Source organism: Falco punctatus (genome assembly GCF_963210335.1).
Source record: "Falco punctatus genome assembly, chromosome: 7".
In the NCBI taxonomy this organism is placed as follows: Eukaryota; Metazoa; Chordata; class Aves; order Falconiformes; family Falconidae; genus Falco; species Falco punctatus.
The window spans coordinates 7,889,137-7,916,771 of NC_137587.1; the positions used below are offsets into that span (position 1 = coordinate 7,889,137).

General features: G+C 41.3%; 2 protein-coding genes across 2 annotated transcripts; one reads left to right on the plus strand and one right to left on the minus strand.

Moving 5' to 3' along the window:
- Positions 1–5,497: 5,497 nt before the first annotated feature.
- Positions 5,498–23,564, plus strand: SNW1 (SNW domain containing 1). Its single transcript, XM_080395267.1, has 14 exons — positions 5,498–5,679; positions 6,645–6,798; positions 9,254–9,415; positions 14,792–14,887; positions 14,979–15,085; positions 15,937–16,041; positions 16,134–16,203; positions 16,875–16,940; positions 18,187–18,303; positions 18,655–18,796; positions 20,501–20,597; positions 21,406–21,523; positions 22,551–22,714; positions 22,793–23,564. Exons 1-14 carry the CDS (start codon positions 5,513–5,515, stop codon positions 22,995–22,997), a joined length of 1,770 nt encoding a protein of 589 aa, XP_080251393.1. The 5' UTR covers positions 5,498–5,512; the 3' UTR covers positions 22,998–23,564.
- Positions 23,497–27,627, minus strand: SLIRP (SRA stem-loop interacting RNA binding protein). Its single transcript, XM_080395284.1, has 4 exons — positions 27,498–27,627; positions 27,292–27,350; positions 25,411–25,518; positions 23,497–23,621 (listed from the first exon to the last, which is right to left on the minus strand). Exons 1-4 carry the CDS (start codon positions 27,586–27,588, stop codon positions 23,562–23,564), a joined length of 318 nt encoding a protein of 105 aa, XP_080251410.1. The 5' UTR covers positions 27,589–27,627; the 3' UTR covers positions 23,497–23,561.
- Between the last annotated feature and the right edge of the window lie 8 nt (positions 27,628–27,635).

Genomic DNA, 27,635 nt, shown 5'->3' on the forward strand with positions numbered 1-27,635 from the left:
TACTTGGAGCTAATTCCAGAAGATAGCTTAACATCCTCCCACAGGTCTCCTGCTAGGCCAAACCCACCCAAGTTCTTGGTCCGACTTCAAACGAAGATTGGCAGGTTTTGCCTCTCAGCAATGGAAAGCTCAGAGTTGACTCTGGGAGCCATCAAATTTTAGAATAAGATCTTCTGACCAATCCTACTGTACAGAGCCAATATTTGGATAAGACATCTCTTGAAAGAAACATGCCCATTGCCCCAGGTCATTCAGTCTCTTCCAGTCAGTAGTGACCAATGTTTGAATGTGACAACAAAAAGTGATGTGCTGCTTGGAAAGCTGTGCTTTAGGTGAGCTGCAAAGTCCATTTCTACTAGTATTTTGTTCCTTTAAGGCCTCTGCTCAACCTTGTTGCCCAATATCAGTTTGGACAAATGCACACTGCCTCCATAGTGCTCTCTTGTAATTTCTGTTGGCAAAAAAATTCCCCTTTGCTAAAGCTGTTGGTGACTACAGGATACTCCACTTCTTCTAGCAGGTCACGGAGAAGTGTCAGTAGGCCACAACCTCCTGCGTGAAAAGAAGTTTATCAAGCAGGAGTGGAATGTATCCAAAACCATGGCAAAACACCCTGGAATATGGAAAGTGTTACAGAAGTACAAAAGACCATTTTTGCCTATCTGAGAAAGTTGACTTCTCTACAAAGTACAACAAATAATAGAAATTAAACCAGCCTCCCTTTCAGTCTTTCCAGAGAATACAGATAGGGCTTGAAAAATTTAAAGATTTTTACAAAAGCATTAATAGACTTCCTGATCTTTTTTCCCCCAGCTATAATTATTCCTCCTCAATGCCGCCTGTAACCCGTAAGAGAATATGAAGTGCAGGGGTTGCTGATGTGGCTGAACCTTTCCATCAAGGTAAATCTCTTCTTTTTCACTGTTTAGCATCTTACCTGTGGCATAATTTATCCCCTGAGTTGAGAAGTGTCATTTATTTTGAACATTTTTTATTCCGCAATGTGCAGTGACTGTTAGGCATGCAGATATCTGATATTAACAATAGCTTATTCCATTACTTTGTATTGTCATCTTCATTTCTTACAAGATATTTCATGAACCATTTAATTCTGCCTTAGCAAATGTGAAAAGTGCTGAAGCAGATTAAAAAGGTGCAGAGGATTTAACAGCCTAAATCTACCCCAAAAGACTTCTTGGAATGCATCAGAAATATGCTCTCAAAACCAGCTGTGGTATCCGCATCAAACTAAAAATGTCCCTGCTGGCAGCCATGCCAAGGATTAAGTCCTCCACAGAGCCTGAACTCCTTACTCACCATACAGAGGACCATTTTGGCGTGATCATTTTGTGAAAAAGAGATGTATGTGGAAACCTGATAGCATTATTGTCCAGAAATGTTTAGAAAAAAATATCATGGTAAGAACAAAAAGGAATTCATCCTTCTTTCTTTGAGACAGATTTCTATTTGGGGAAAATGTGTTTAAGGATCTCAAAACCATTCCTTGCCTAATGTTTCTTTTTATCAAGGCTCTGCCAGAGCTGGCATCTTTGAACCATTACCAGGTCTGTTCAGAAAAAGTCCCAAACTGGGAGAAACATGAAGATGCACAAAGGTATAAATTCAGAAGAGAATATTATCTTTTCTTGTCTGATGCTGTATATACTGTGGGTCATTAAGTTTCATCTGGCTATGGGCCCTGTTTGCTTGGGCTTGCCCAAAGCAGATCTTCAATAATGAAACCATTTCTTCCTGAGACTTCAGCTTTGATTAGAAGATAACAAGGGATTGAAAAGTGAGCACCTCCCACGGTCTCCACAGGTTAATCACTCCCATTGTTAAATATTTCTGCCTAATTTCTCATTTGAATTTCCCTAATTTCTACTTCCAGTCACTGGTTCTTGTATTGTCTTCCTCTAAGAGACTAAAGCATACTTCCAGATTTTGCATTTTTAACTTGTACCAGTACACATACAGGATGGTCAAATTCTTCTTAATCTTTTGGTAATGAGAAAAACATACTAAATGTTTTACTTTGCTCGCTCAGATCATTTATATTTGTAATGTAATTGACAATAAGGATAGATAAATAGAGTTCACCTAATTCTAATCCGGCGATGTAACATTTACCTCTTAACATTTCACCACAAAACAAGTTTTCTTATTTTATTTCCCCTATACTTGCAATTAACGCTAGCCTTATATTATCTTTGTAGTCTTCTAACTCTATCTTCCAGTATTGTTTTAGAAACCTGAACACCAGGACAACACAGGGTCCCTCTGGAGTTCACCATATCCCTACTTCTACATCCATAGGCTGCATGAGAATTTTTGTTACTTCACAGCACAAGAAACTCATGTTAGGCTGCTTCTTTCTCATAAACCTCCTGGATCCTTTTCAGAGTCACTGTTGGCCAGGACAGTCTGTACTTAACCCCCCCACTTCTTACTTCCAGATATAGAAGTTTGCACAATGTGATATTAAAACATGTCTCATTTAAATGGGCTCTACTTACCAAGTAATCTAGCTCACCCTGGATGACTTTCCTCTCAGTATTACTGAACATTTTGCCATTCATTTTTAAATCTATGAATTTTATGAATAGCAATTTCATATTGATTGGGAACTGATGAAAATGGTGACTAGTATAAGTGTCCCTTCCTCTGTAACTTCGTCAGAAATACCTTTATGTAGCACTGATCCACCACTGGTGATTGCTTTTTGAGATGCCAGCCAGTTCTCCATCCAGGTAGCATAAGTCTTCAGGTGTTGCATAGTGCTAATTTGTTAAGCAAAACAACATGAGAAGTAGAAGCAGAAGTAATGGGTGGTGTACCGGGTCAGGTTTGAGGACAACTATGTGAATAAATTATTTCTTTGGTCTGGTGGCTAACCTAACATAAAAAATAAATTGTTTTCTCACTTCAAGAAGAAAATGGAAAAAAAAAAAACCAAAAAAAAAACAACAACCCCAAACCAAAATATGGTTCTATGTTGGGAAAAAAAATTATTAGCTCAGAAATTAAACACGTTCTGGTTTTAAAAATTTTACCACTTTCAAAAAAAGTAAGCTCATTTGGACTATACTTGGCCAACAAACATTGCTTTCTACCAAAGCTTGAGTAGTTCACTTTGCAAATGTTTAAAAAGGTTTAAACTTTCTAAACTCCCCAGTTTTTGAGTTCAGAACTTCTCAAAAAAAACACCCTTTTTTTACGCCAGCAAATATTTTTGACCAGTTAAACCATACATGTAAACATTTTCTACATTTGATACATGATAGGTAATGCAGAGCAGGGACAAGAAGTTATTCACAGCTGGATTAGCAGCATGTGCATAAAATAAAAGCTGCGATATGTTTCCAGAGCCATATGGTATTGAATAAGCTTGTACAGTCCCTTTGTACCATATGGTCCACTCTACCCATATTCACAAACTCAAGATTAGCCACCTCAGACATAAAAATTAAACCACAAAAGGAAAGACGTTCAAGAGAAAGAAAAAAGTATTAAAAAGAACCAGTTTTCCTTATAACCAGGCAGCCATAAACATCTGCAATCACGAACAGCTTACTGTCTGCAAAGAGGAAGCAACTGCACAGTTCTCAGAACAAGCCATGAGACTGAGGAAACCAAAGGAGTATCTCCCTAGTGCAGGAGCTGAAGGAGATTGTTTACCTACAACTTTACCTGCTTATCAAGAATTTTGTATCATGGCTGTCATATGAACTGTGTTGCAAAATAGTTCACAAAGTTGTATATTCGCCATACAGCATTAAATATTGCATCACAGCAAAGGAAGAAGGAGAAATGTCAAGGTAGGAGGGAGAAAAGATAATTTTTCAGCTGAGACCAGTATAAAAGCTGGAGATAAGTGACCCTGGCAACTTCTGACTGTGAGAGGAGGCTCCTGAATCAGGAGGTAATATTGCCAGACGTGACAACAGCAATTCTGTTGCTAAATGACTGACAGAAATGGGTAGGAGAGATGACTGATGAGTTTTGCTTAGGAAAATTATTGATAAATGATACATGTCAAAGTCTTATATCTTTAGCTTTGTCTAAAGTGCTCATAAGAGGCCAGCTGTCTTGGAGAGAAGGGGAAGTATCTGTCATTCATAGAGCTGATGACAGAGCTGCTGTCACCTCAATGCAAAGCCAAAGTCTGATTCACACTGGAGATTACAAGAGTTTTGGCGTAGAAAGACTGCACCAAGACTGTCCGTATCTTCCACCAAACCTCCACCATCCTAGAAACTGTAGCAGACTAATTCAGTCTGCAGGGTTACTCTGCCTTGCAGATTAGATGATAAGACAGACAAAATTACTAGAAGACTGCAAGACAGACATTTAGTCTGCCTTACAGTCTTCCTGCCTCTTACAGTAATTTTTTCCCTTTCTAATAGACTGTGTTTGTTTCTTAATCGTTCTACCCTTTTCTCCTCTGGGCAGCTTCTGTTTCTTTTCTAGATGAACTATGCCTAGCACAATGGGAGTCTTCTCCCTTTGATTCACTAGATGCAAATGTAACAGTGGCAGTTACTAATTAATAACTAAATTTCTTTGTTTATATATGATACCATATACTGTCAGTTCAACATAAATAGCAACTTATTCATGTAAAGCTCCAGCTAGTTCCCATCTACTACAACTTCCTGAGAAGTGTTTTTCCCTCTTTCACACCTTAACTGTAGAGTACATCTTTGCTTGATTGTAAAAAAATTTCTATGTAACATTATGGATGCCCATTAAACATAGACAGTACAATTCCTGGCATTTAATGCAGTTAAATCTATTAATTTTTATATCACTTTCAATTTTTTTCCTGCTTTCTCATGTGCCAATTTTTAAAATGGCACCTAAGTAGCAAATATCAGAATAAGAAATTTTGTTTCAATGAATCTGCTCTGTATGTTCTGCTTTTGACTTGGGATAACTTCAGCTGGATGCATGCAGTTACTGAACTCACTGGAACTTACCTGAATGTCTGAGGGGAAAAAAATAAAAGAATACTGTACTGAGCTCCTTTTTCTTCCAACCGTGCCTAAGGGATTTGTATAGCTCTTGCTTTCCCGGCACAGCCTTGTTGGGATTGGCACCATTGCCACTGGGTCCACCTCCTCTGCCCAAGTGAGGCCAGCGATGGCTGGGGAGCTATCCAAGTGTGACAGACACACAGTACAGAAGTCACCATGCACGTCGCTTGCAGGAGTTCATTAGACAGTGGCTGTCCGGGTTCGGCAGTAGATAGGGGACTGGGGCCACGGGCGGTGGACAGCTCAGCTGACTGTGTGCCCACGGGTGGCTGCGGCCTGCCCCAACCCACCCATTGCAGCGGCCAGGAGGCCAGCCCGCCCGGACAGAGCCGTCCTCCTGCGCGCCCTAGCTCGGCTCTGAAGGAGACAAACGGCCCTTGGGTCCCTCCGAAAGGCCGTGCAGCCCGAGGGCGCAGCCGCTCCCTCGACGCCGCGCCCCTGAGCGCCGCCTGGGCGGGAAAACGACATCTCCCACGATGGCCAGCGGCCCGCCCGCCCTGCAGCGCGCCCGCGGTGACGTCATCCCGACTACAAGTCCCAGGGACGCGCGGCGGGGCGTGGCGCATGCGCGCGGCTGCCACCGGTCCGGCCCCCGCGGCCCCGCTCCCGAGGAGGACGAAGGCGGCAAGATGGCGCTCACCAGGTGGGTCGGGTAGGCCCCGTCCGGCTGGCCGCGCTCCCCCGGCCTGCCTGCGGTTTCTCGGCCGCTTGCGAGAGGCTCCGACCGGCGAGGGAGGCCGCGCTGCAGGGCAGCGGCCTCTCCTGGGCAGCGGGCCCGCCGGGCAGGCAGGAGGCCCGGCCGCGGCCGGAGGGAGGGCGGTGAGGGCCGGGCCGGGGCGGGGGGCTGCCCTGCCCTACCCTGGCGGGAGGGGGGGGTTGGTTCAGGGTGCTGTTGGTTGAGGGCTCTGCCTCCTAAGCGTGTTTTCTGTGGGAGGAAGGAGCTGCCCCTGCTCGGCTGGACGTGATCGGTTCCAGGGGGGGTTTGTCAGGGTTTCCTTAACCGTGAGTGAGGGCGAGAGGTCTTTGTTGTGAGTTACCGGGCCTCTCGCAGGGATCAGGAGTGCAGCTCTGGAATGCCAACTTTCTCGGAGGTGGACACTGGCTTAATAAAAGTGTAAAAGAGCTCCACAGTCTAGACGAGCTAGAAAAGGGGAAGTCACGAAATTGGGGTTTGACTTCTGGGCTTTGGCTGGGAGGTATGTGACATTAGGGGGGAGGTCGGACAAGTGGAGTATTTTCTGTTTCTGCTCTGTAGCGGTGGAAAGAATACACAGTGGGATGTGACCCTCCTGTTGGAGAATGGGCATTGTCACTGTCCTGTTCAAACATGATGTGAATGTGGATGAATTTACTGTCAGTTTTCATAGGAATCTTCCAAAATGCTGAGAAAACACACATTGCTTTTCCCTTTGTAACTTCAGAAGTTATTGCCCTCAGGTTTATGAATGCAGTACTCGCGTTTCATAAATTCTTTCTTAATCTGTATAAAGTGTAAAGAAACTAATAATATAGTCATGGACTCAAGCATAGTTGAGTGTCGCTGAGTGAAATGATCAGAACTAACCTTTTATGTCTTTCTGGTTTTGGTGGCTGTCTGTGGACATGCAGCTTTCTACCAGCTCCAACCCAGCTGTCTCAAGATCAGCTAGAACTAGAAGAAAGAGCAAGAGCTCAAAGATCTAGGCAGACTGCTCTGGTCTCATCACGAAGGGAACCTCCCCCATATGGTTACCGAAAAGGATGGATACCACGGGCGCTAGAGGTAGGTATTTAAATTCACACTTTAGTAGTGTGTCTGCTGATGGGAAAAAGAAGTATATTTTCTGAAGCAGAAATAAACTTCAAGCATCTTGAGTGTAGCTCAGAATTGTGCAAAGCCTTACCACATGCACCATTTCCATCCAGACAGCTCAGTATATTCTTGGGTTGAGGGAAGATGTTGTAATTCACCAAACTCCTTCAAATGTTTGATGGTAAACAGGATAAGGATTCTTCCATTCAGAGGTTGTTGTGTTGTAACATGGAAATGGTCTTTTCAGTTTACAGTCTGCGAATGCAGGGTTTCTCTGAGAAAGACATCTATATTATTTCTCAGTTGTTACTTGTTAAATGAACATTCCGGATTATAACTTGAAGAAGTGAACATGTGTATGTCAGAAGAGAGTGCTCAGGTGTATTCTGTTCTTAGCATAATAAAAGATAGCTGCTATTGGGGGAGGTTGTTAGGCTTGGAAGGAAACTTAATTTGTTAGATACTCATTGATAAGTGCGTTACTGGCAGAAGGGTTTTGGACAGTGCTGTGTGTATTTAGCCATAATCCTTGACACTTTAATTTCAATTGGCAATGATAAAAGGTAGAAGGGTAAATACAGATCTGTAGCTCTGATTACAAAACTGTTTTAGTACAGCTTCTCACTGTGAGCCACAAAAGCTTGCAGATTTTGAAATGGCACTTAACATCTGAGACCTTCTTTGATGAGTCACGAGCCAGTGCTCTTGGGACAAAGTGTGCTGTTGAGGTTTTGATATGGTATTTCATGTGTGATCCTGCCTTGTTCCAAATACCATAATTTCATGAACTAGTAACAGCCTTGCCCTCATTTATGTTTAAGTCCCATTTATGTAAAGATGGATCCAACACTACCCTGGTGATTCTTTAGTGCTAGGTAAGGTGACTTCAAATAGCAGTTCCAGTGGTTCTCTAGAAGAAAACGTTTTTGTATGGGTTCAGTATTTAATAAAGTCTATGATGTTAAAAATTATACCTTTGTTATATCCAGTATAGGGTTTCCTCCCTACACTGTTGATTACTAAGTTAGTATTCTAGTGCTTATTCTTTCTGAGCGTTAGTAAAAGAACTTCTTAACAGGTCATGGAAGGTTTTCAAAGTTTCCAGCATCACTGAGCCATAAAGTGATGCACATTTCCAAAAGACTGATAAGGACTCCTTTCTGCCTCAAACAAATGCAAATTCTTCAAGAGCAGTAAATTCTTCCAAAGCATAACTGTTGTCCAGTGATGCTGGAATTCCATTGTTAGAAGAACCAAGTTTGTTCTTAATAGATCATTTCATAGTTATGCAAAAAATTTTGAGGAATGACTGACTTTTGTTCTGGCTAATACTTCAGCATTATTCTGTACCTAATTGTTGAACGCAGGTCATGCAGTGGAAGACTTCAAATAATGGAAGCAGTATTTCAGTGAGCGCTTAAAGATGGTGTAAGCATGTTCTTTTTTAGAAGGAAGTGTTCTGCTTGTTCATGCCAGCCTCACTCCACGCCCTCTTTGCAGTGGTGTTAACTATTTGGTCATGTGGTGAGCGTGGAGGGAGATCAGTCTGCCCAAGACACCCATTATTCTTCTTTGATCTGGTTCATTATCAGACCCCATGTAAGCAGTGCCATTGCAACAGGGGGAGGGGGAGATGCTTATGCTGCTTTAAGCAACTGCTTTCTCTGAAGAATTGCATTTGAAACTGTAGCCTGATGCTGGTTTATCAATCATACCGATTCTGTGTGCATCTTCAGCGTTACTGAGACTAGTTACTGGTCTGCTTTAAGAGGGCTTTTCGTTATCTGCTCATTAAATGCTTTTACAGCAACGTGTTGAATGAGAGAGTAAGTACCTGTGAAGAGTATTGGGCTGTTGGGTGATGGCCCAGTTTTCAGTATATTCACGTGTTGAAGTAAGGAAACAGGATAGCTTGCTATCTGTACCATTGTAAACCTATGAGCTACAGTTTTTGAAAGGAACGGAAAGCTTTTTCTTCATTATGGTATGAAAAGCAACGAATAATGAGTAGAAATTTTCATCAAAAAATGCTGCGCTTGTAATTTTAGTTTTTCCACAGTTGCGTTATTGCAGAAGGTAAATTTTGGGGGTTCTAATTAATAATTTGCATATGAATTAAATACTTAATCATGTGTTTTCTGTAGCATAGTAGTGCTTGCACATTCGTCAGTGATAAGGGCTCTTGCTCTGTGCAGGGAGTAAGTGCTGCAAGATGTCTATGCACTTCAGTGTCTTTTAGTAAGTGTAAGTTCTATAGCCCATTGCTGTCTTACCCAGCTAAAACTATAATAAAGTTACTGGAGCGTTCTGGCCATGTTTGATTTTGTTAAAATCAATCCACTCTTCTCATTCCATTTCCCACCCTTGCAATTGTTAATACCATGTTTTTGTCTTTCAGTCATTCACTACTTTTTCTTTTATGCAGGATTTTGGAGATGGAGGTGCTTTCCCAGAAATTCATGTGGCCCAATATCCATTGGATATGGGCCGAAAGAAGAAAATGTCCAATGCTTTGGCTGTTCAGGTGGATGCAGAAGGAAAAATAAAATACGATGCAATTGCTCGACAAGGACAATCAAAGGACAAGGTAATATTTCTTCAAATATGTAGACTGGCATGTATACCTGGAAAAGTAAGTATATGCAGTGTATACATACAAAACTCACTGGTCTGGCATTAGCCAAATGGATTGTGTCCTGTTTCCTTAAGGTTTAAGAACTGAAAGTGTCAGACAAACATGAACATTTTGACTGGGATCACTGTGTGATCTTCTCTGTTATGTAATTAAAAGCTGAGGCAAAAATAGTGAGTCTACACAAAACTTACTTGATAGCTTAGCAGCTTTTGTTAGAGAGCTTTCCAGTGAAGGCAAGAAACTGAGAACAGGCCTGATTACAGGCAGCCTTATTTCAGTGTGTAGAAAGAGGGAGCAAAAAAAAAAGTCAAAACACAGTTCAGCTTTCAGAATACTACACCTTGAGCCTTACTAAGTTAACATTTGACTCTCTTGGCTGTTTTCAATATTGTTGGGTGCTTTTTTTTCCTCTGTTCAGTTGCCCCAGAAAGTATTGCCAGTGCTTATACTCCAAAATTTTTGTGCTGAGTTCAGTGATGGCAAGATTCTCACTGAATTTAATGGGAATCAACTTCAGTTTCCTGTGTACAGCAGCCTTTCTAAAACCAGATGACACCTTATGTTGACATCCTACCTAGTATTGAGGAGATCAGATACTTGGGTCTCCTAAGTCCACATTGAGGAGTATTTGCATGTGCCTTTTCAAATGTAACAAAATGGACTACATGGAAACTTTAATTCACTTAAGCAAGTGTTGGAGACTGGAAAACTGCTGAGGCATGACCAAATGTATGACCAGCTGCTTGTTACAGCAAGCATCTCCTGTAAAGGATAGGGTAATCCTAAGAATATCTTAGAAGAGGGTTAACTACATGGGGTGTTTTACCTGATAGTTATGAGTAGTTGCTTTCAAAATAATTTGACTTCTCCTGCTGTAATTTAGTGTCATGGTTTAACCCCAGCTGACAACGAAGCACCACACAGCTGCTTGCTCACTCACCCCTGCAGTGGGATGGGGGAGTGGATCATGAAGACTAGAAGTGGGAAAACTTGTGGGCTGACATGAAGACAGTTTAATGAGTAAAGCAAAAGCTGTGCACGCAAGCAGGGCGAAACGAAGAATTGATTCACCACTTCCAATTGGCAGGCAGGTGTCCAGCCATCTCCAGGAAAGCAGGACTCCCATCATGTTACTCAGGAAGACAAACTCCGTAACTCTGAACATGCCCTCTTCCTTCTTATTCCCCCAGTTTACATACTAAGCATGATGTTCTATGGTATGGAATATCCCTTTGGCCACTTCAGGTCAGCTGTCCTGGCTCTGTCCCCTCCCAGTTTCTTGTGCACCTGCCCAGTTGGCAGAGCGTGGGGAACTGAGAAGTCCTTCACTTAGGGTAAACACTGCTTAGCAACAACTAGAACGTCAGTGTGTTACCAACATTATTTTCATACTAAATCCAAAACACAACACTGTACTAGCTACTAGGAAGAAAATTAATTCTGTGCCAGCCAAACCCAGGATATTTAGAATGCCTTGAAAAGCTTATGGATGTGTAATATGCCCAATGTCAGAAAGGTGGTATATCTTCATCCTGTGCATCGTGTTACTGCAGTACTTCTGGAAAAAAAGAAGTTACTTCAATAGAGACTCTGTTGTCATGTGGTAGAATGTAGTCAGACTCAACAGAAACCACAACAGTAGCAATATTTTCATTGAGGAGACTTTCACTGGGGTTCCATTAGACTTTATGTAGTGTCTTGAATTATTTGTCAAGAAGAAGGTACTGAAATACTAATTACACTTAAAAGAATTCTGTGACAAAATATTTGGTACTGATACTAAATGCTTGATACAAAATAGAAATTTGTCTTACCCCAAAGCATAAAAAATAATTTGGAGCAGATCAGTAGACAAGAAGTAGACATACTGATTTTGGAGAAGCTGTAGGACAAATAAGAAACAAAAAAAAAATTTAAATGAGAGTTTAACTACACTAATTTACAACTTGCCAGGTATGTCTTTACTTACTGTGGGATCAGATTTAGCTTTCTTACAATAGAACGTTCAGATAGGCATCTAAGTATATTTGGAGAAGAACTAGAAGAGATAGTAGGCTTTCGGCAAGAATTTTCCATATGGCATCTATAATAAAGTACTAATATTCTCATGTATGCTCATGTGTGGCTCCTTCATAAGCCATACTTACATGATGGAAGAGATGTGTGTTTTTTCCAAAACTGAGGTCTGTAGAACTGGAATTAGGGTTTCATAACACTAAGCTCTGCCTTATGGGTCAGCTTGAATCTGAGTGCATCCAGCTGGCTTTAAATGTTGAGATTAAAGATTATGTGGTTCAAGGGGGAGTAAAAGTGGGGGAAAGTTAGGTACTGGAAAAAAATTCCACTGGAAGTAGCAGAACTACTTTTTCTTGATTTGTATTGCAGGAGATGTACTGGCACAGATGTCATAGGGAGTAGCTCTTCAGTGATCTGTGTTGAGTTGAATAATGTGCAATATTTTCTGTAAGAGAATTTCTGATAGTACAGTGTCAGTAGGATTACTTACAGAAATTTCATTATCCTGAGAGCTGCAGTCATAATTCAAATACTTCTCCAATCTTAATACTTAAGAGAAACAGATACTTAGCAGCCTGCCAGAAATGAGATGGAATTTCTGATCCTATTCTATGAACTTTGGTTTGGTCTAGGTTAAGAAGCAAATTTTGCTTTTGCTACAGCTTATGGATTTTTTGGAAGTTGAATTTAGTATTCCGCCACCTTGTAGAGGCAGCACTCCCATCACCTAGACCCTGTCTCTGGATGGCTTGTCAGCAGTTTCTACTATTGCAGTGGTTCATCTCTCTTGCATCTGTTCCCTTACATAGTTGCTTCAGAGAATTTTCCTTGAAAAATGCAGACATAAATGAGAGAGTCTGACAAGCCTCCTGTCTGGGGCTGGCAGAAAGTCTCCTAGACATGAAATGCTGGGTAACGTTGATGAACCTGGATGCGTGACCTTATAGATCCAAGGGTAGAGTTCCGTCTGGTTGTCCCGATGAAGGATTTCCAGCATTAGCTGTGTGGTTAGCTCTTGTGCTGGTATAGATTCTTCCCGTACTTTCTCTACTCACATTACTAAAAGCCAGGCTACAATAATGCATCAATATTGATATATTTTGGTGAGACTGATGCTCTGTCTCCTTATTAGGAAAATAAGGACATATAATTGTTTCCTGAGTTTTTATTAAGACAGAAGAGAGTGAAATCAAGGAGGGGAACTATTATGTCCATTACTTTTTTTCTGGCAAGGATGATTTTTCTGTGCAAGGGTCGGATTTTTTGGTGACCCAAGGCTGTGGCTTAGAAGTTAAAGGAGGAAAAAAAGAACCACAAATCTTTCCTACAGTTGTTTTCTCAAGATAGTGAATTCAGCTGAAACATACAAGAGGAGAGTAGTTCCACTGTTGAAGGAACTCCTGTCACAGTGGTAGAACTGGTCAAGAGAATGTGAATATAACTAAAATAACCAAAAGTGGTTTTTTACTCATAATGTATTTGCCTTTGTGGTAGAATTTGGTTTGATTGCTTATTGTCAGGTTTTTTTCTCTGGTGTATGTGCCAGGCTTACAACCACATAATTTGTAGAAACCATTCTTTGATGAGGAAGGAATTCATCCTGCAATGCTTGATGGTAGCTTCTTGATTTACATGCTGCTCTGGATATACAGAATAAAATATGTTGAGGGGAGGGATTTATATGTTACAAACTAAGAAATTTCTGTCAAGACATCTGTGGCTGTTGGGTGTCTTGTGAAACTCTGAATGTGATTGATGTCTAAATCCTACCATGAGCTACAGTATATTATAAAAGTACTTAAGTAAAAATGTTTTTTCTGATGACAGTGGCACACAGACTTCTAATTGCTGCCTGTTAAGGCTGCCCCAGCCAGAAAGGGAATCATGTAGCTGTCCCAAAAATTGAGCATTTTGTTTCTGCCTGGGAGATTCTGCTTTTCAGTAGCAATCGAAATGAAATATCTGAAACACAGGCTGATGCTTCCTCTTAAATTTTGTAGATGAAAAATGTTAGTGGGTGGGCATACTACAATATCAAACAATCTGAGTCTCTGCTTTATCTTAGATTAATAAAATGTCTCAGTATTACTGTTAAAATAAGGTAGATATGTAGAAAAACAACACAGTGCAACATCTTTATCTGCCTATCTCCTCTAAAAAGGACTCCAGTTAGAACATGCAACTCTATCAAGTTTTTGATGGAGACAAATTTTTTTGTATTTTCAGGCTAGTTTAATCTATATATTAGCTTGCCATTTGCATGCAATACTTTAGGGTTTAAATAGTTCATGTAGTTCATTTGTATCTTGGTGTACTGTAGTTCTTAGAGCACCTCTTAGACTCTTTTTTATTTTCTCTTTTTGTCTTCTGAGATACTCGCAGCTCTTTTGGCGTACTTTGTTCTTCCTGCAGCAAGGCAGTTGTCCTTGGTTAGTTACCTTAGAGGAACAGTGCTCTTCAGATGTCCTTCATTCAGCATCTGAGAAGCTAGGATATTTTTTATACTAATTCAGAGGTTTAAAATTTTAGGAGTGAAGGCTGAGAAGCGGTAAATGGCTCTTGTGTGACAAATTAATGCTGAGGGTAATAGGTCAGTTTCGTAGTTGGACATGCACTTTATAATGAACTTGAAATAATAGCTGTAATGACTTTTAACCCTTTGAACTAAGACTTTCTGATGTTATTTTGTTGAACAATTGTGAAGCATTAATGCAATAGAATAAATTTTTCCCTGTAGTCATCTAATGGTGTTCTTTGCCTATATTTAAAATTGGAGCTTAAAGCTACTGACAGCTAGCTGCATGTTGTATGAAGACTGAAGTACATACGTAACAGAAAGCATCAAGAACAGATTTCTGAAACATTTACTTTTTTCAAGAAAACCGCAAACATAATGAAATGAAAAAAATCTAGATGTTGAAAAAGACTTGTATCAAATTCTTAAGTAATCCGTGAAAACAAAAGTACAGATGTAGATATTTTTTTTGTTGGTCTGTCTTGGGGACCCTGAAAAAGGAAAAGAATATGGAAGGGAAGTAGGAAACTAGCATCTAATCCCAACTCTGAGAGTGATTAACATCATCATATTTTATCAAATTGCTTCTTTTCTTCAATTATTCCATCTGTAAATTGGGGTCCCAGGTGTATCCTTGTTCTGTGGGAGTCATTGAAGAATATGTAATTGTAATGCATTTAGAGTTGTATACAAGTTTTATTTAGTACCTGAAGTGTAATCTAAGCCTGAAATGTTTCCTTTGATATATGTACAGTTATTCCTGTTTGCCAGCACTAATAAAATAAAATGTTTTCCAGGTTATTTACAGCAAATACACAGATCTTGTGCCAAAAGAGGTCATGAATGTGGATGATCCTGAACTGCAAAGACCAGACGAGGAGGCAATCAGAGAGGTATTTTATGCACTGATGTGCATAGCTATTGGTGGCATATTGTATGGTTTGCGTATATGATGAATGCACACTGTGGTATTTTTGTCTTCAGATAACAGAGAAAACAAGAGCAGCCTTGGAGAAATCAGTTTCCCAAAAAGTTGCAGCAGCAATGCCAGTTCGAGCAGCTGACAAACTGGCTCCTGCACAGTACATTCGGTATGTAGCACTGGGGGTGTGTGTGTACATGTAAGATGTGGTTACATATAAAATTGATTAAAATTGGGATATTCCTTGAATTTCTGAGAACAGAAATTGCTCTTGAATTCTGTTTTCCTGGAAGTAATATGAAACTGGCTTGCGTATTTTGAATTTATCCACTGATGATAAGCTAATTTGAAGTGGGTTGAACTATGCCTTAACATGTCATGAGTTGTGGCATTTTGTGGAGGGGTTATTGTTTTAGCAACAAAATACAGATTTGTCAGGGGCCACTAGTAATAATGCTGCCCTAAAAATAGTCTTTACTGGGAGTTTCAAGCCAAGGCAAGGCATGTAACAAAGTTCTTCCCTTATATAAAATGAGCAGCTAGAAAGAATTGGGATTACTAGGAGGCTGAAACCCATTTTATGATGATTTTCTGCTGTAAATGCAGAAAAATTCCATGGCAGGGTTAGACTTGGCCTGAGGTGAATTCTGAAAAAAGTATGTGAAGAGGTTCTTAATAACCAGTAAGTAGTCACCAGGGATTCACAGACATAGGTAAAGAGTATTGGGACATGCTTAGTGTACTCTATTAGTTTGTTTCTTCTACTTCAGAATCTAGGTTAAAATAGGAGAATGTCGCCCTGGGAAGATATATTCTGTCTGGTGTCATTGAGTCTCTACATTCAGTAGAGTATCTTCTGTGCAGTTACCTGCTCATGGTGTTCACAGTGGAAAAGTCTTAAACTGGCGTAGATAAAATGAAAATGCAGCTGGAGCAGTGCACTGAGTAAAAATGGAGCTGGGCAAGGAATATCTAGCAGTTTGCAGAGAGAGAACTGAGCAATTTGATTGTTTTATTCAGGTACACACCCTCTCAGCAAGGTGTTGCCTTCAACTCTGGAGCAAAACAGAGAGTTATTCGGATGGTGGAAATGCAGAAGGACCCTATGGAGCCTCCAAGATTCAAGTAATTTCAAAACTTTTTCATGGCAAATACAAGATTCTGAGGTGTATTTCCATAAAATGTGCTGATTAGTAATTGTTTTCTTAATTGTTCAGAATTAACAAGAAGATTCCACGTGGACCACCTTCTCCTCCAGCACCTGTAATGCACTCTCCTAGCAGAAAGGTATGAAATGCCATAGCTGTTCAGAGTTTTGAATTCTAGATGTATTCACAAGTTCTAATTTGATCTCGTTCATTTCTGTGCACCTTCCCCTTACTGTTCTTTTGATGTGATGTTAAGTTATAAACTTGGTGCCCAGTGCAGTCTTTTTGGTTTTTTCCTATGTACCTTGTCAAAAGTTGAATAGATTTCTCATTTTATGCAGGGCTGTGTTGTTGGATTTATTCATGGCATGGATGAGTTGACTGAGGCTTTAGCCTTGGTACGCTGGTGCTGCTTTTAGACAACAACTATTAAGCTAATCCGTAATGATGCTAATTTGTGTTACTAAGCATTAGCTCCTTCTGAGAGATGAGTGGAGGGGTGGTTCATCAGTTTCCTACAACTTGGACTGCTATTAAATGTGCAAAAGTTAACAAGCCGGCTGTGAGTTCCCGTCTGTGTGAAAGAAGTTTTAAGAGGATGGCTGAAAAGCTGTTGTGATTTCATTCAATGTTGGCAAAGGTGCAGTGCGGAAATTAACATCTTATTGCTGCTGAGAAGAGTCGAGGGTTTTTTTGTAGTGGTGTCCTGAACTTTGTACTTTTAATTTATTTCAGAAGTTTCAGAGAAAGAAAACAGTATTTCCTTTTGCTGTAACTCTAAAGATTACTTTGCTTCTTTTCTTAAATCAGATGACTGTGAAAGAGCAGCAAGAGTGGAAAATTCCTCCGTGCATTTCAAACTGGAAAAATGCAAAGGTAATTAGGTTGTCATAAATTCATCTTTCTAATGTTGCACCCTGCTGGGAGACTTCTGTAAATGATTTAAGCTTGAATAGTACTGGTTTTAAACCTCTATAGGTTTAGGTAAACTGGTTGCTTCCAGCGTGGAGAACACATGATGTTACAACTTGTTTTTTCTCTGTTTGGCATATAAAGGGTTGTCAAACTGACAGGACTATAAAACTGAGAAAGAATGTGTTACTTCATGGCAGAGATTATGCATTCAGAGAGGAAAAGATGGCATTAGTTAAAATCTCCATAATAGTGCAGTGTGTGAAGTCTGAAACCAAAGTCTCTGGAGCTTGCAAAGTGAAGTCATCTAAACTGAAAAAGGAAAGGGTAATTCACAGAGAACTGAGCATGTTTCTTTTTAATACTGCAGTCCAGATTTCTGGAAAGTTCTCCTTGTTGCATTCTTTCACTAGTTAGTTTTCATCACTGGTTAGCTTAGCTATTTTTACTCCTTGTTTGCATAGGTATGTCCTGTCCCTTGGATTTTTATCAGCCAGTAAGTTTATGTTTAGAGAGAAAGGAGTATTTATAATTTGCTGCAGTAATTGGTCTAAGAGACAGCCTCTTCAAATGGAGGAAGGAAAAGCTGCATGTTTGGATGGGTTTTTTTCTACCCCAACACAGCTGTATAACTGGGACTGATGCTAATCAGTAGATCAAATTTTAGGTTACAGATGCTAAAACCAAAGCAAAAATTTTGTAGAGTTCACTAAATCTTAAAATATCGTCTATAAATAATGATAGGTTTCAGCTTTTGAAAGCAAAATCGGCGTTCAGTGTCTCTTACTTTTGCTGGCGGCCTTGCCCCTTACTTTCTCATTTTGAGTCAGCTAACCTCTTAACAGGTATGAAAACAGTTTAGGGAAAACAGTTTTTAGGCACAAGTGGTAAAACAGACTGGGAAAGCTATTATCTGTAGTTCTTAATACAAAGCAGAGTGGTCCTCATCAATCAAAAACTGTCATTTGTACTAAGATGTAACTTGAAGGGAAATTGTGACACAGATTTGGGGAGAGTGTGGAATTGGAGCAAAGCTTATTACTACCTGCTATAAATTTGAAGTACATATAAAGGAGGGCCATCGGGGTGTATTAATGATGGGCTGTGAGTTTTGTGTGCGTTCTTGTGTTCTTACGCAATAAATATAGCAATGTTCATTATTACAAACAATGTTAGTTTCTGTGGTTAACTGCCTTCGTTTTCTCTGTAGGGTTACACCATTCCATTAGATAAGCGCCTGGCTGCAGATGGCAGAGGATTGCAGACTGTTCATATTAATGAAAATTTTGCCAAGCTTGCTGAGGCTCTCTATATAGCTGACAGAAAGGTCAGGTGGTTGTTTAAACTATTTTGTTCCATGTGGTTTTACCTTCTTTTGCTTATTTCCTTGGGAAAATCAACAATGAATAGGGTATAGCTTTTTGATTTGTCTTACTTCTTGACTAACATAAGACGTAAGGTCTTACTCCCACTATCTTCGAATCAGTGGCTCAGTGTGGGCTAAATTATTGGCGGTGATGGGTCTTGTTTCTCTCAGCTCTACATGCTGTGGTTGTCTGGCTTTGAACTTTCTTTTTGTGGCTTGATTCCTGCCCTGTTTACTGAGTAACTCCAGGACAGAAGATCTGCTTGTATCCCAGGTGCTAGCTTTCTTTTTAACTGTGTTTTATGTGTGCAGGCTCGTGAGGCAGTAGAGATGCGTGCCCAGGTGGAGAGGAAGATGGCTCAGAAAGAAAAGGAGAAACATGAGGAAAAGCTCCGAGAAATGGCTCAGAAAGCCAGAGAGAGAAGAGCTGGGATCAAAACCCATGTTGAAAAAGGTACATTTCTTTGTTTTTAAGATGCTATGGGGTTTTTTTAGCACTCTCTGAAGTATGGGTTTGGAGAAATAACCTGAGAACTTAAAATACCTAAATATCAACTGTAATTTCTAAGCATGACGTCTGTTCTTCATGTCTTTACTTGATCAGCTAGTGAATTTGTTTAATTCACTGGCTGGTTTGATGGGATCTGGATTTGAACCTCACAGTAGTTTGTGTATGCAGATTTAGGACGCTGTTGAGAGTTTCAGAGTTGTTAATAATCAGTGAAAGGAATGGCTTTCATGGACTGTTCTAAACGAATTAATATGTTATGTTTTTATAATAGGCTTGTTGCAGATGAAGAGTGACTTTGTTTACAAGAATTAAACCATCTTGTTAAGTTTTCAGAGATGGTAAATGCAATATTCTGTCTCTTGTACTGTTATAACTGGTCTTGCAGAACTGTAGTTCTGTTGGCCTCAAGGCCCAATACCTGCTAACCTAACTAAATCATACCATTGTGATAACTGTTATATTTTGAACTAAATGACACTTCAGAGATCAAGACGCTGAACTTACAGAGCAGTTACCACCTCTCTAAAAGCTGGAGGGATATGGTCATACGGTGCCAAATGCTGTAGCTGGGATGGCCTAACCTGTTGCCAACAGGCTGGGGACTGGCTGGCTGGAGAGCCGCTCTGTTGAAAAGGACCTGGGAGCCCTGGTGGACAAGCCGGCAGTGTGCCCTGGCAGCAATAATGCCAAGGGCATATTAAGCTGCATCTGCAGGTGTAACCAGTAGGTCAAGGGAAGTAATCAGTTCCTTTTACTGGTGACCAGTTAAGACTGTGTCTGGAATACTGTGTCCGGTTATGGACCCCCAGGTACAAGACAGATGGTGGTAAAAAACTGGAGAGGGTTCAGTGGAGGGCCATCAAAATGGTTCAAGGGGCCAGAGTATCTGCCTCATCAGGAGATGCCGAGGAAGGAAGCTTGTTCTGCCAGGAGATGTGGCTTTAGGGGATGCTTTAGGGACTCGGGAGCTTTCCTGAATGTACAAGGAGATCGTTAGAGCTCTTCACTAAGCTGTACAGTGGGAGAATGAGACAGTGGTCAAAAATTAAAGCAGGAGGTTCCAATTACGTGTGTGGAGAAAAATGTTCACCATGAGGATGAGCAGCAGTGAAAAGGCTGCCCAGGGAGGGTGGAGATCTCTGTCCATGGAGGTTTTCCCCACCTGAGTGGACAAAGCCCTGAACAACCTGGTTTGAATTCAGCATTGATCCTGCTTTCAGCAGGAGCTTGAACTAGAGACTCTCTTCCAACCTGAGTGATTCTCTGATACTGAGTGTTCTTCAAAGCACTTAGATGCCTGTGTGTTTGAACAGTATTTTTACACTTCAGAGATAGAAGTATGATAATGATGATCTGTAGGTGTTTTAGGATATTAACTTCTAGATGGACAAGTATTCTAAGCTCTTGAAAGCTGAGACAATGTAGTTACTGGCTATGTCTGCTTTATCTGTCTTGTCAAGGACAGTTAATCGCTTGTGGCACGAGAAGGCTGTGGTTTTCCATGTGTTCTGTTTGTTTAAAGTGTAACATTTTAAACAGTGCTAAGGGTCACATCTCTTCTGTAAAACACTGAATTGAATCACTGTGCCACTGTCTGTGGCATAGTTAATTCAAACTTCAACTATGAGCAATCTTGCATTTGTTCAGAGGATGGAGAAGCTAGAGAAAGAGATGAAATCAGACATGACCGGCGCAAAGAGAGACAGCATGACAGAAATCTTTCCAGGGCAGCCCCTGACAAAAGGTGAGTCACAAAGGAAAGCTGCTTTATTCCTCCACTGGCGCCGGCTTGCCCACCAGGGAAGCTGTTACACAGAGCTTCCTCTTGCTTGATACGAGTGCCTGAACGTTACTTTGGGGAGATACTGGTATGAAGCACTGTTCATTCATTGCATGCAATGGTGTTACTGTGCTAGCGTGTTGCTGTACTCGTCTACATTTAGAATTTTCCAGATGAAAGGAGGAGGGGGCACTGCTGGCTTTGGGTAGGTTTTCCTTTAGCAGAACTTCAGTATATTGAGATTTAATTAATATGTTGACCGCAAAGGTTGAAACCTGGATCCTGTAACTTCAGTGAGACCAGAGTATCATTAGTGGCTTTGTTTCTTGAAGCTGTTCATTTGAAGGAAGCTTGGATTTATGAGTGTAGGCTGAAGTATCTTGTTTGCCCAAGCTAGTGAGATTTCTGAGCACAAGTGGTTTCTGGAGGCTTAAAATCTCTAATATCTTAAAATTAGATTGCTTTGCCTTCCCAGAATATAATTACACTGGTTCTTGCAAAAAATAAATATGACATTTTAGACTAAGTCAGCTTGATATAAATTGCAGATAGTGGAAAGCAAATTTAAATGTCATGCCCAGCTGAACATAACTTTCCCAAATGTTTCCTTTGCCAGGAGACAAATTTTAAATGTTACCTAGTAAGGAAGGGCAACAGTCAAAATCTGGCTCCTGAGGCAAAGATTTAGCAACTAATACAGGATCAGGTTGCAGCTGAGCATGTCAACAAATACGGTTTACTGACCTAATAAAACTTAACATTTTTAATTCAGGTCAAAGCTGCAGAGAAATGAGAACAGAGATATCAGTGAAGTTATTGCCCTGGGGGTACCCAACCCCAGGCCATCCAATGAAATCCAGTATGACCAGAGGCTGTTCAACCAGAGCAAGGTAAAAATACCTTTTCACATCTGTGTAGCTTTCTGTGAGAGCATGCTCATCCTTCCTTAGTGGGTATGGCTAGAATACTGAAGGGACCCTGTTTGCATGGCTGGTGTGGATATACTTTGAAAGAAGTCTCTACACAACTGGTCAGAAAACTATTGATCTCCTTTATCCATAGCTGATGCAACAAAAATGGAATATTCTGAATGTGTAAGTGGATTAAAGTGTTTTTGTTGTGGTTTTCCTCATTGGGGTGCGGGGAGAAAAAAGCTAATTTGCCTTCAAGCTGCAGTGACCTCCTTTTCTTCTTATGTATGAATGTACTGACTGAATAAGGGAAATCTGCTCAGAGAGAGAAGCAAGTAAATACTTTCTATTCCCATTATTGCTTATGTTAAAAATCCTTCTGAAGATATAAATAGTTAACAGCAACATTTATATTCCCTGAGCTTCATACTATTCAGAGATGAAAAAGTAGATTAGGCTTCAGAAAGTCCCTGAATAGATCTGCAGTTTGTCAATCGTTCTTTTTCACATCTCCAGTGAAAGACTTGCAGGCAGAAGGGAAAGCTGATGAATCAAAAGTGAACGAGCAGGCGCTTCTACTTTCAGAGTTTACATAAGCCTCTATGTGATTTGGATCAATTGGCTTAAATCATGTTTTCCAGAAATTCTGAGTAATACACTTTTTTGTAGGGTTGTACTTGGCTATTATAGACAGCTGTACTTGCAGGGCAGACTGAAATGATCCGTTATTCTGAAACATTAGTGGCCTGTAATCCTTCCTCTTGCTCTCTGGGAGAGCAGAAGTGGCCCTGAGTGAGGCTTGCAGTGATTGTGTCACATCCTCTGGACCTGACCCCAGATCCAGAACCGCTCATATCCTAATGAAGTGCTTAAACTCATTTGAAATCAGTAGTAAATGACACAATACCATCTTTTGTGTATCTGTGACACTGTCAGTGTATCCTGATGTTAAAACAAATTGAGCTGAAGTTGTGCAGACTCACTGCTGTTCTTTTCTTCTTTACAGGGTATGGACAGTGGCTTTGCTGGAGGAGAGGATGAAATTTATAATGTTTATGACCAGCCCTGGAGAAGTGGCAAGGATATGGCCCAAAACATCTACAGGCCAAGTAAAAATGTGGATAAGGACATGTACGGTGATGATTTAGAGGCTCGAATAAAGACCAACAGGTAAGAAAATAAAGTTAAGAAATAGTCTTAATTTGTAACCAGAGTACTATCAACTGAGTATCACCTCTTCTTCTGCAGGTTTGTTCCTGACAAGGAATTTTCTAATTCGGATCGTAACACAAGAGGGAGGGGCAGAGATGGACCAGTCCAATTTGAGGAGGATCCATTTGGTTTGGACAAGTTTCTGGAAGAAGCTAAGCAACACGGTGGTTCTAAACGGCCATCAGACAGCAGCCGCCCTAAAGAACATGAGCATGAGAGCAAAAAGAGGAGGAAGGACTGAATGCCTCTGCTCGTGAGAGGTAAAGAAATGGACTAGACACTTGGACTTCATGCAGAAGGCGTTTTTAGTATCAGAGGTGTATAGGGGGATGGCACTGTAATGCAGCAGTTCACGACTCTTGTCACAGCTCTGGTGTGGATATATACACACACTAATTCTTCTACATAGGACAGCTACCCCTGGAGAGTGGAGAAATGGTGACCACTTTGAAGCATTTCACAAGGGAATTATTCTTTAGCAGGTGTTCTGACTTTTGATTCCCTGTTGCCCAGCATCTCAGGGTAAGAATGTAGCCTCTCCCTTCAGCTTTTAGGTTTTGTAGGTAGCTAAAGCTTTTACTTCATCTGTTTGAAGCTTTCCTGCTGTATATAATTACTGTTCTATGCTGTCATGAACGCTAGGGAGTTTACGACTCAGTGTTTCTTTAGTGCGTCTATACAGTTTATTTGAACAAGGAGGGGAACCAGCTTGATTCTGTTTAAAAACAAATACTCACTCATAGTTTCTCAGTAACCTTTATTTTAGTTCCTTTACATTTAGTGAAATAAAGCCTCCTTCCACCGCTCATTCACTTTGGTTCTTTCTTTGACTGTGTCTTCCATAGGGCAGCTGTTTGAGAGTAAGCTGAAAACAATGGAAATTATTTAAATTAGCCAGGAAAACAGGTTTGATATTTTTCATTTCTGATCTTCTAAAACATTCGTATGGAAAGTGGAAGATGGGTTTATAACCGGTTCAGTTTCATGCGCCATAACCCCAAAAGCTAAGCTCCTGTTGGGAGAGCTGAATATAATTTGCACAGCAATTGCTAGTTGTATCAGCAAAACGCATCTTAAAAGCTTGGGCTTTCAAGTGGAACTAATAGAAGGTAACTGTCTAAACCTAACCTGGAACGAAGTGGGGAAAGTGCTCCTGTATTTTGGTTCTAGAGAAGCTTGAATTTTTGAAGAAATTAAGCAAGCTAACTACTACCTACCTTCTGCTTTTTATTTTGCTATAAAGAAGTCTCTTAGCTCTTGCACCTTTTGTGTGGGTATAGTCTTCAAACCCTAGGCAGTTAAGTGAAGGCTATCTTACAGCTTCAGGAATAAAAAGCAGCAAAGTAATTTCCAAGAAACTGACACTAAATACTTATCTGTGCTATTCCCACTACTTAATTTGATAACTGCATACAGGTAAGTTTTTTTTAGTTGCAGCCCAGTTCAGGAGGGATCAGCCCCATTGCCTGGCTCGTCACAGTTTACAACTGAAGTTGGCAAATGACTCCTTCATTTCCCCTTCCATTTTCTAACTCTGAGGTCAGTTCTTCTTAGGAATAGGTACCAAAGTAACCACAACCAATGATGTACGAACCATGTCAAGCATAATACTTTTTATCACAGACCACATCCTGAATCCCTGAAGTCTCTTGCCAATTCATTTTACTCTTAGTACTTCCTAGCAGTGGAAGCCTCAAAATGAGAAAAGTTGTCAGAAAGATACTGAAGAATTCTTAGTAATTACTCAAAGATGAGAGTTGATCATATCTGTCATAACAGCCTCCTTGTTGCTTATGGTTATGGTTTCACTCTGTACTACTGAGTGAGTAGCTAGGTCAGCCGAAGCACATGTAAGTCTACAAGAAAATCCCCTTAGTAATTTGCCTCTATTTAGCGAGCATTTTAAGATGCAAGTTTCTAATGGCTTTGCGCAGCCACTGACTCACTGTCCTTTCTCCCTTACCTGTCAACACCACTGCATATTAAAGGTTTGGAAAGTGGTAGGATGGTCATTTCCATGCTCTTGTTTTGCTGTGGTGAAGCTAGATGATACAGCTGTCTGGCTCTAACTGACCAGTCAATGACAGACACCTTTGTATAGGTACTAGACCAAATGTTTTTAACTGATGGAGATGGCAAGCTAAAAAAAAGCTGCACTGAAGCTAATTTAAAGTTACCTTGAACACATGAAAGTGGGCAGCTGATTTTTCCAGTACAAAATGATGGCTGAAGAAAAACTTTCACTAAAGCTCAAAGCTTAGCTTTACATTGTTTGTCATCTTCCCCATGCCACTCAGCATCCAAATTAGATGCTGGAATCTACCTGCACAGAAATCTGTATTACAAATAACAGCTAGTTGTATGGCAGTTCCTGAACCGTTTTACTGCATTCATATTCCTTTAGCTTAGCGTAGGAAGAGGTTTTGATTTCTGGTATGTGATCTCTCTGATACCTGTATGATCTCAGACCCTAATGAATTGAGAGGGATGAAAAAGCAAAAATATTGATTATTTAAAAAGCACACTAAGTGACAAAATGCTTAATCACACTTGGAATGAATATGGCAATATTTTGATGTTACTATGTCCAACCAAAGGCAGAATTAAAGAGCTCAAATCATTACATTACTTCAATAAAGGAATTGGCACATTACCCTGGCACCTTCAAGTATGTGGGAGTCCTGCTGAAACACATTCTGAAGGTCGCTGCGAGTTGAGAATTTAATCCAGCAATAACGTCTGTGAAAGCCTGTATCTTTATCCTAGTCAGCAGTGTAAAAAAAAAAAAAATCCAGTTACTATAGAAAACACTCACATAGGCTATTAAAAACTTTCCATGGATATTCAATTTGACAATTTGGAAGTTATCAGAGAAATCAGTACACCTACTATTTCAGAAGCCTGTTTCACACTTTAAGACATGTATTCTCATTGACAGCATGCAGGGGCCTAGCAGAGGCTGTTCTGCATCCCCTTCTCTCCATTTGAGTCCAGCAATCATAAAAAAATTAAACTATAACTTAAAGACTAGAATAACGCATAGCTGGTTGCTTTAAACTGCAGTAGTTACCTACTCTTAGGGCAGTCACAACAGAACTGACATATAAATGGCTGCCTGATTTGAAAATAAGCCTGCCACAGTACTTGAAAAGCACTGAAGAAGATAAAGCAGCTGCTTAAGATACTAAGAAAAGAGGCTGCAATTCAAGATGACAAGCACTAACTGCACTGAAAAGAAAAAAAAAGTTTAACTTTTAAGAATAATTTGGCAGTGGGAAAAGACAGTTGTCAATAGAGAGAAGATAATGCTGAAAAGCCAGATGTACCAGAGTGGCTTTTAACCCAGCTCTGATCCCCAGAGTTCACAACAGCTCTGCCGCTCTGATCATCAGGCATGACTGGCTGCACTTCCAAACACCAGTGAAGTTTTCACACACAAGGCACTGTAGTCACACTGCCCTGTTTCAGTATCCCAGTAATGTCTTAATTAGGGTTTCTTACACTGCTGGCAGATTTTTGTACCTCTGGCAGTTTTAAGCATTAACAAACACTCCTAAAGTAATCACTGAATCAAAACAAATAGACATGCACCAGTTAGGCTTTAATCAGTGATGGAGGCAGGTTTTTGGTAAGCTGCCAGCCTTTGCAATGAAGCAATGCGTTCCGTCCTGCGCCTGAGGAATAGAGCATGGCAGGCACACACCGACGCTTGAGCATTCAGACCGTTTCAAACTATCTTTCTCCACTTCCAAACTAGTCCTCAGCTGGCAGGGAAACCATCAGCTTGCTAACTGGAGTTCAGTACACACTAATCATTGCTCCGCATGGAGAAACAGGAGCAGGCAGAACCTCTACTCCTTAGCAATGACCTGCAACTTACCCGTAACAGTGGGAAAGGAACGCTTTTTTTTCTCCTTTACTTTTCTAAGAAGTTGCACTAGATAATATTATCCCTAACCTACATGCTCAGAAGATAAATAACCTAAACAGCAGAGGCATGAACAGCTTGGGAGCATCCTGAAATGGTAGACTTTGTGTTAGTCCCGCGCTCCAGATGGGGTATGAGCGCACAGCAGGAAAAGACTGCAGGTTCATACCCACACCTTTACATTTGTTAGGCCTGCGAGACCAGGCACACGAACACTTTCTTGCCTGTCAAAATAAAGACAACGTGACAGAGAAGTTCAAATCACTTTTAGGTTATTTTTCCAGAAACAGCAGCACCAACAGGATCTGAGGGATGCGCTTTTCTGAAGCTCTTTCAAAGCCAGTGGCAAGCAGGAGGCCTCAGCGAGGCCTGCAGGAGGCCCGCAGCTCACGGACAGGGGAGGCACCCGCCGGGGTGAGGAGCCACCAGGGGGCGCTCCCAGCGCCCGCCCCGAGCGCCGGGGGGCTGCAGGCCGCGGCGCGGCGGGAGCAGCGGAGCCGCCTCCGGGGCCGGGCCCATCCTGCGGGACGGGAACCCGCCGGCCGCTCTTCCTCGCTTTACCGAGAAGCCACGAACAGCGGCCCGGAGAGAACGCCCGGGTACTCACAAACGGCAGCTGGCACCTCTGCACCGACCCGAACTGGGAGAAGTACTCCTTCAGCTCCTCTGTGGGGGAAACGCGCGCTGGGTTACACGGGCCCGGCCCCCCCGCGGCCCCACGGCCTGTGCCGGCACACGCGGCGGGGCCGCCTCCCTGCCTGCCTGCCTGCCTCCCTCCCACCGGCGGGGGCGAGGCGGGTGGCGCTGACTCACTGTTCGACACCGTCCAGGGAACATCAGTCACGAAAAGATCGAACAGCCTCCGGGAGCGGCGCACCACCCGCACGGCGCTGGCCGCCGCCATCTTGGGAGCCGCAGCGGAAGGGGGCGCCCGGCCCGGCCCGCCCCGGC

Bases quoted from the DNA above. Each gene is read 5' to 3' on its own strand.
- SLIRP (XM_080395284.1), bottom strand. From the start codon at position 27,588: ATGGCGGCGGCCAGCGCCGTGCGGGTGGTGCGCCGCTCCCGGAGGCTG. The intron at 27,351-27,497 runs GTGAGTCAGCGC...TTTCCCCCACAG, and splicing joins TCCCTGGACGGTGTCGAACA to AGGAGCTGAAGGAGTACTTC. The intron at 23,622-25,410 runs GTAATGTGCCAA...CATTGTTTTCAG, and splicing joins ACATACTTGAAGGTGCCAGG to CTTACTCTCAAACAGCTGCC.
- SNW1 (XM_080395267.1), top strand. From the start codon at position 5,513: ATGGCCAGCGGCCCGCCCGCCCTGCAGCGCGCCCGCGGTGACGTCATC. The intron at 18,304-18,654 runs GTCAGGTGGTTG...TTATGTGTGCAG, and splicing joins TCTATATAGCTGACAGAAAG to GCTCGTGAGGCAGTAGAGAT. The intron at 18,797-20,500 runs GTACATTTCTTT...GCATTTGTTCAG, and splicing joins CAAAACCCATGTTGAAAAAG to AGGATGGAGAAGCTAGAGAA.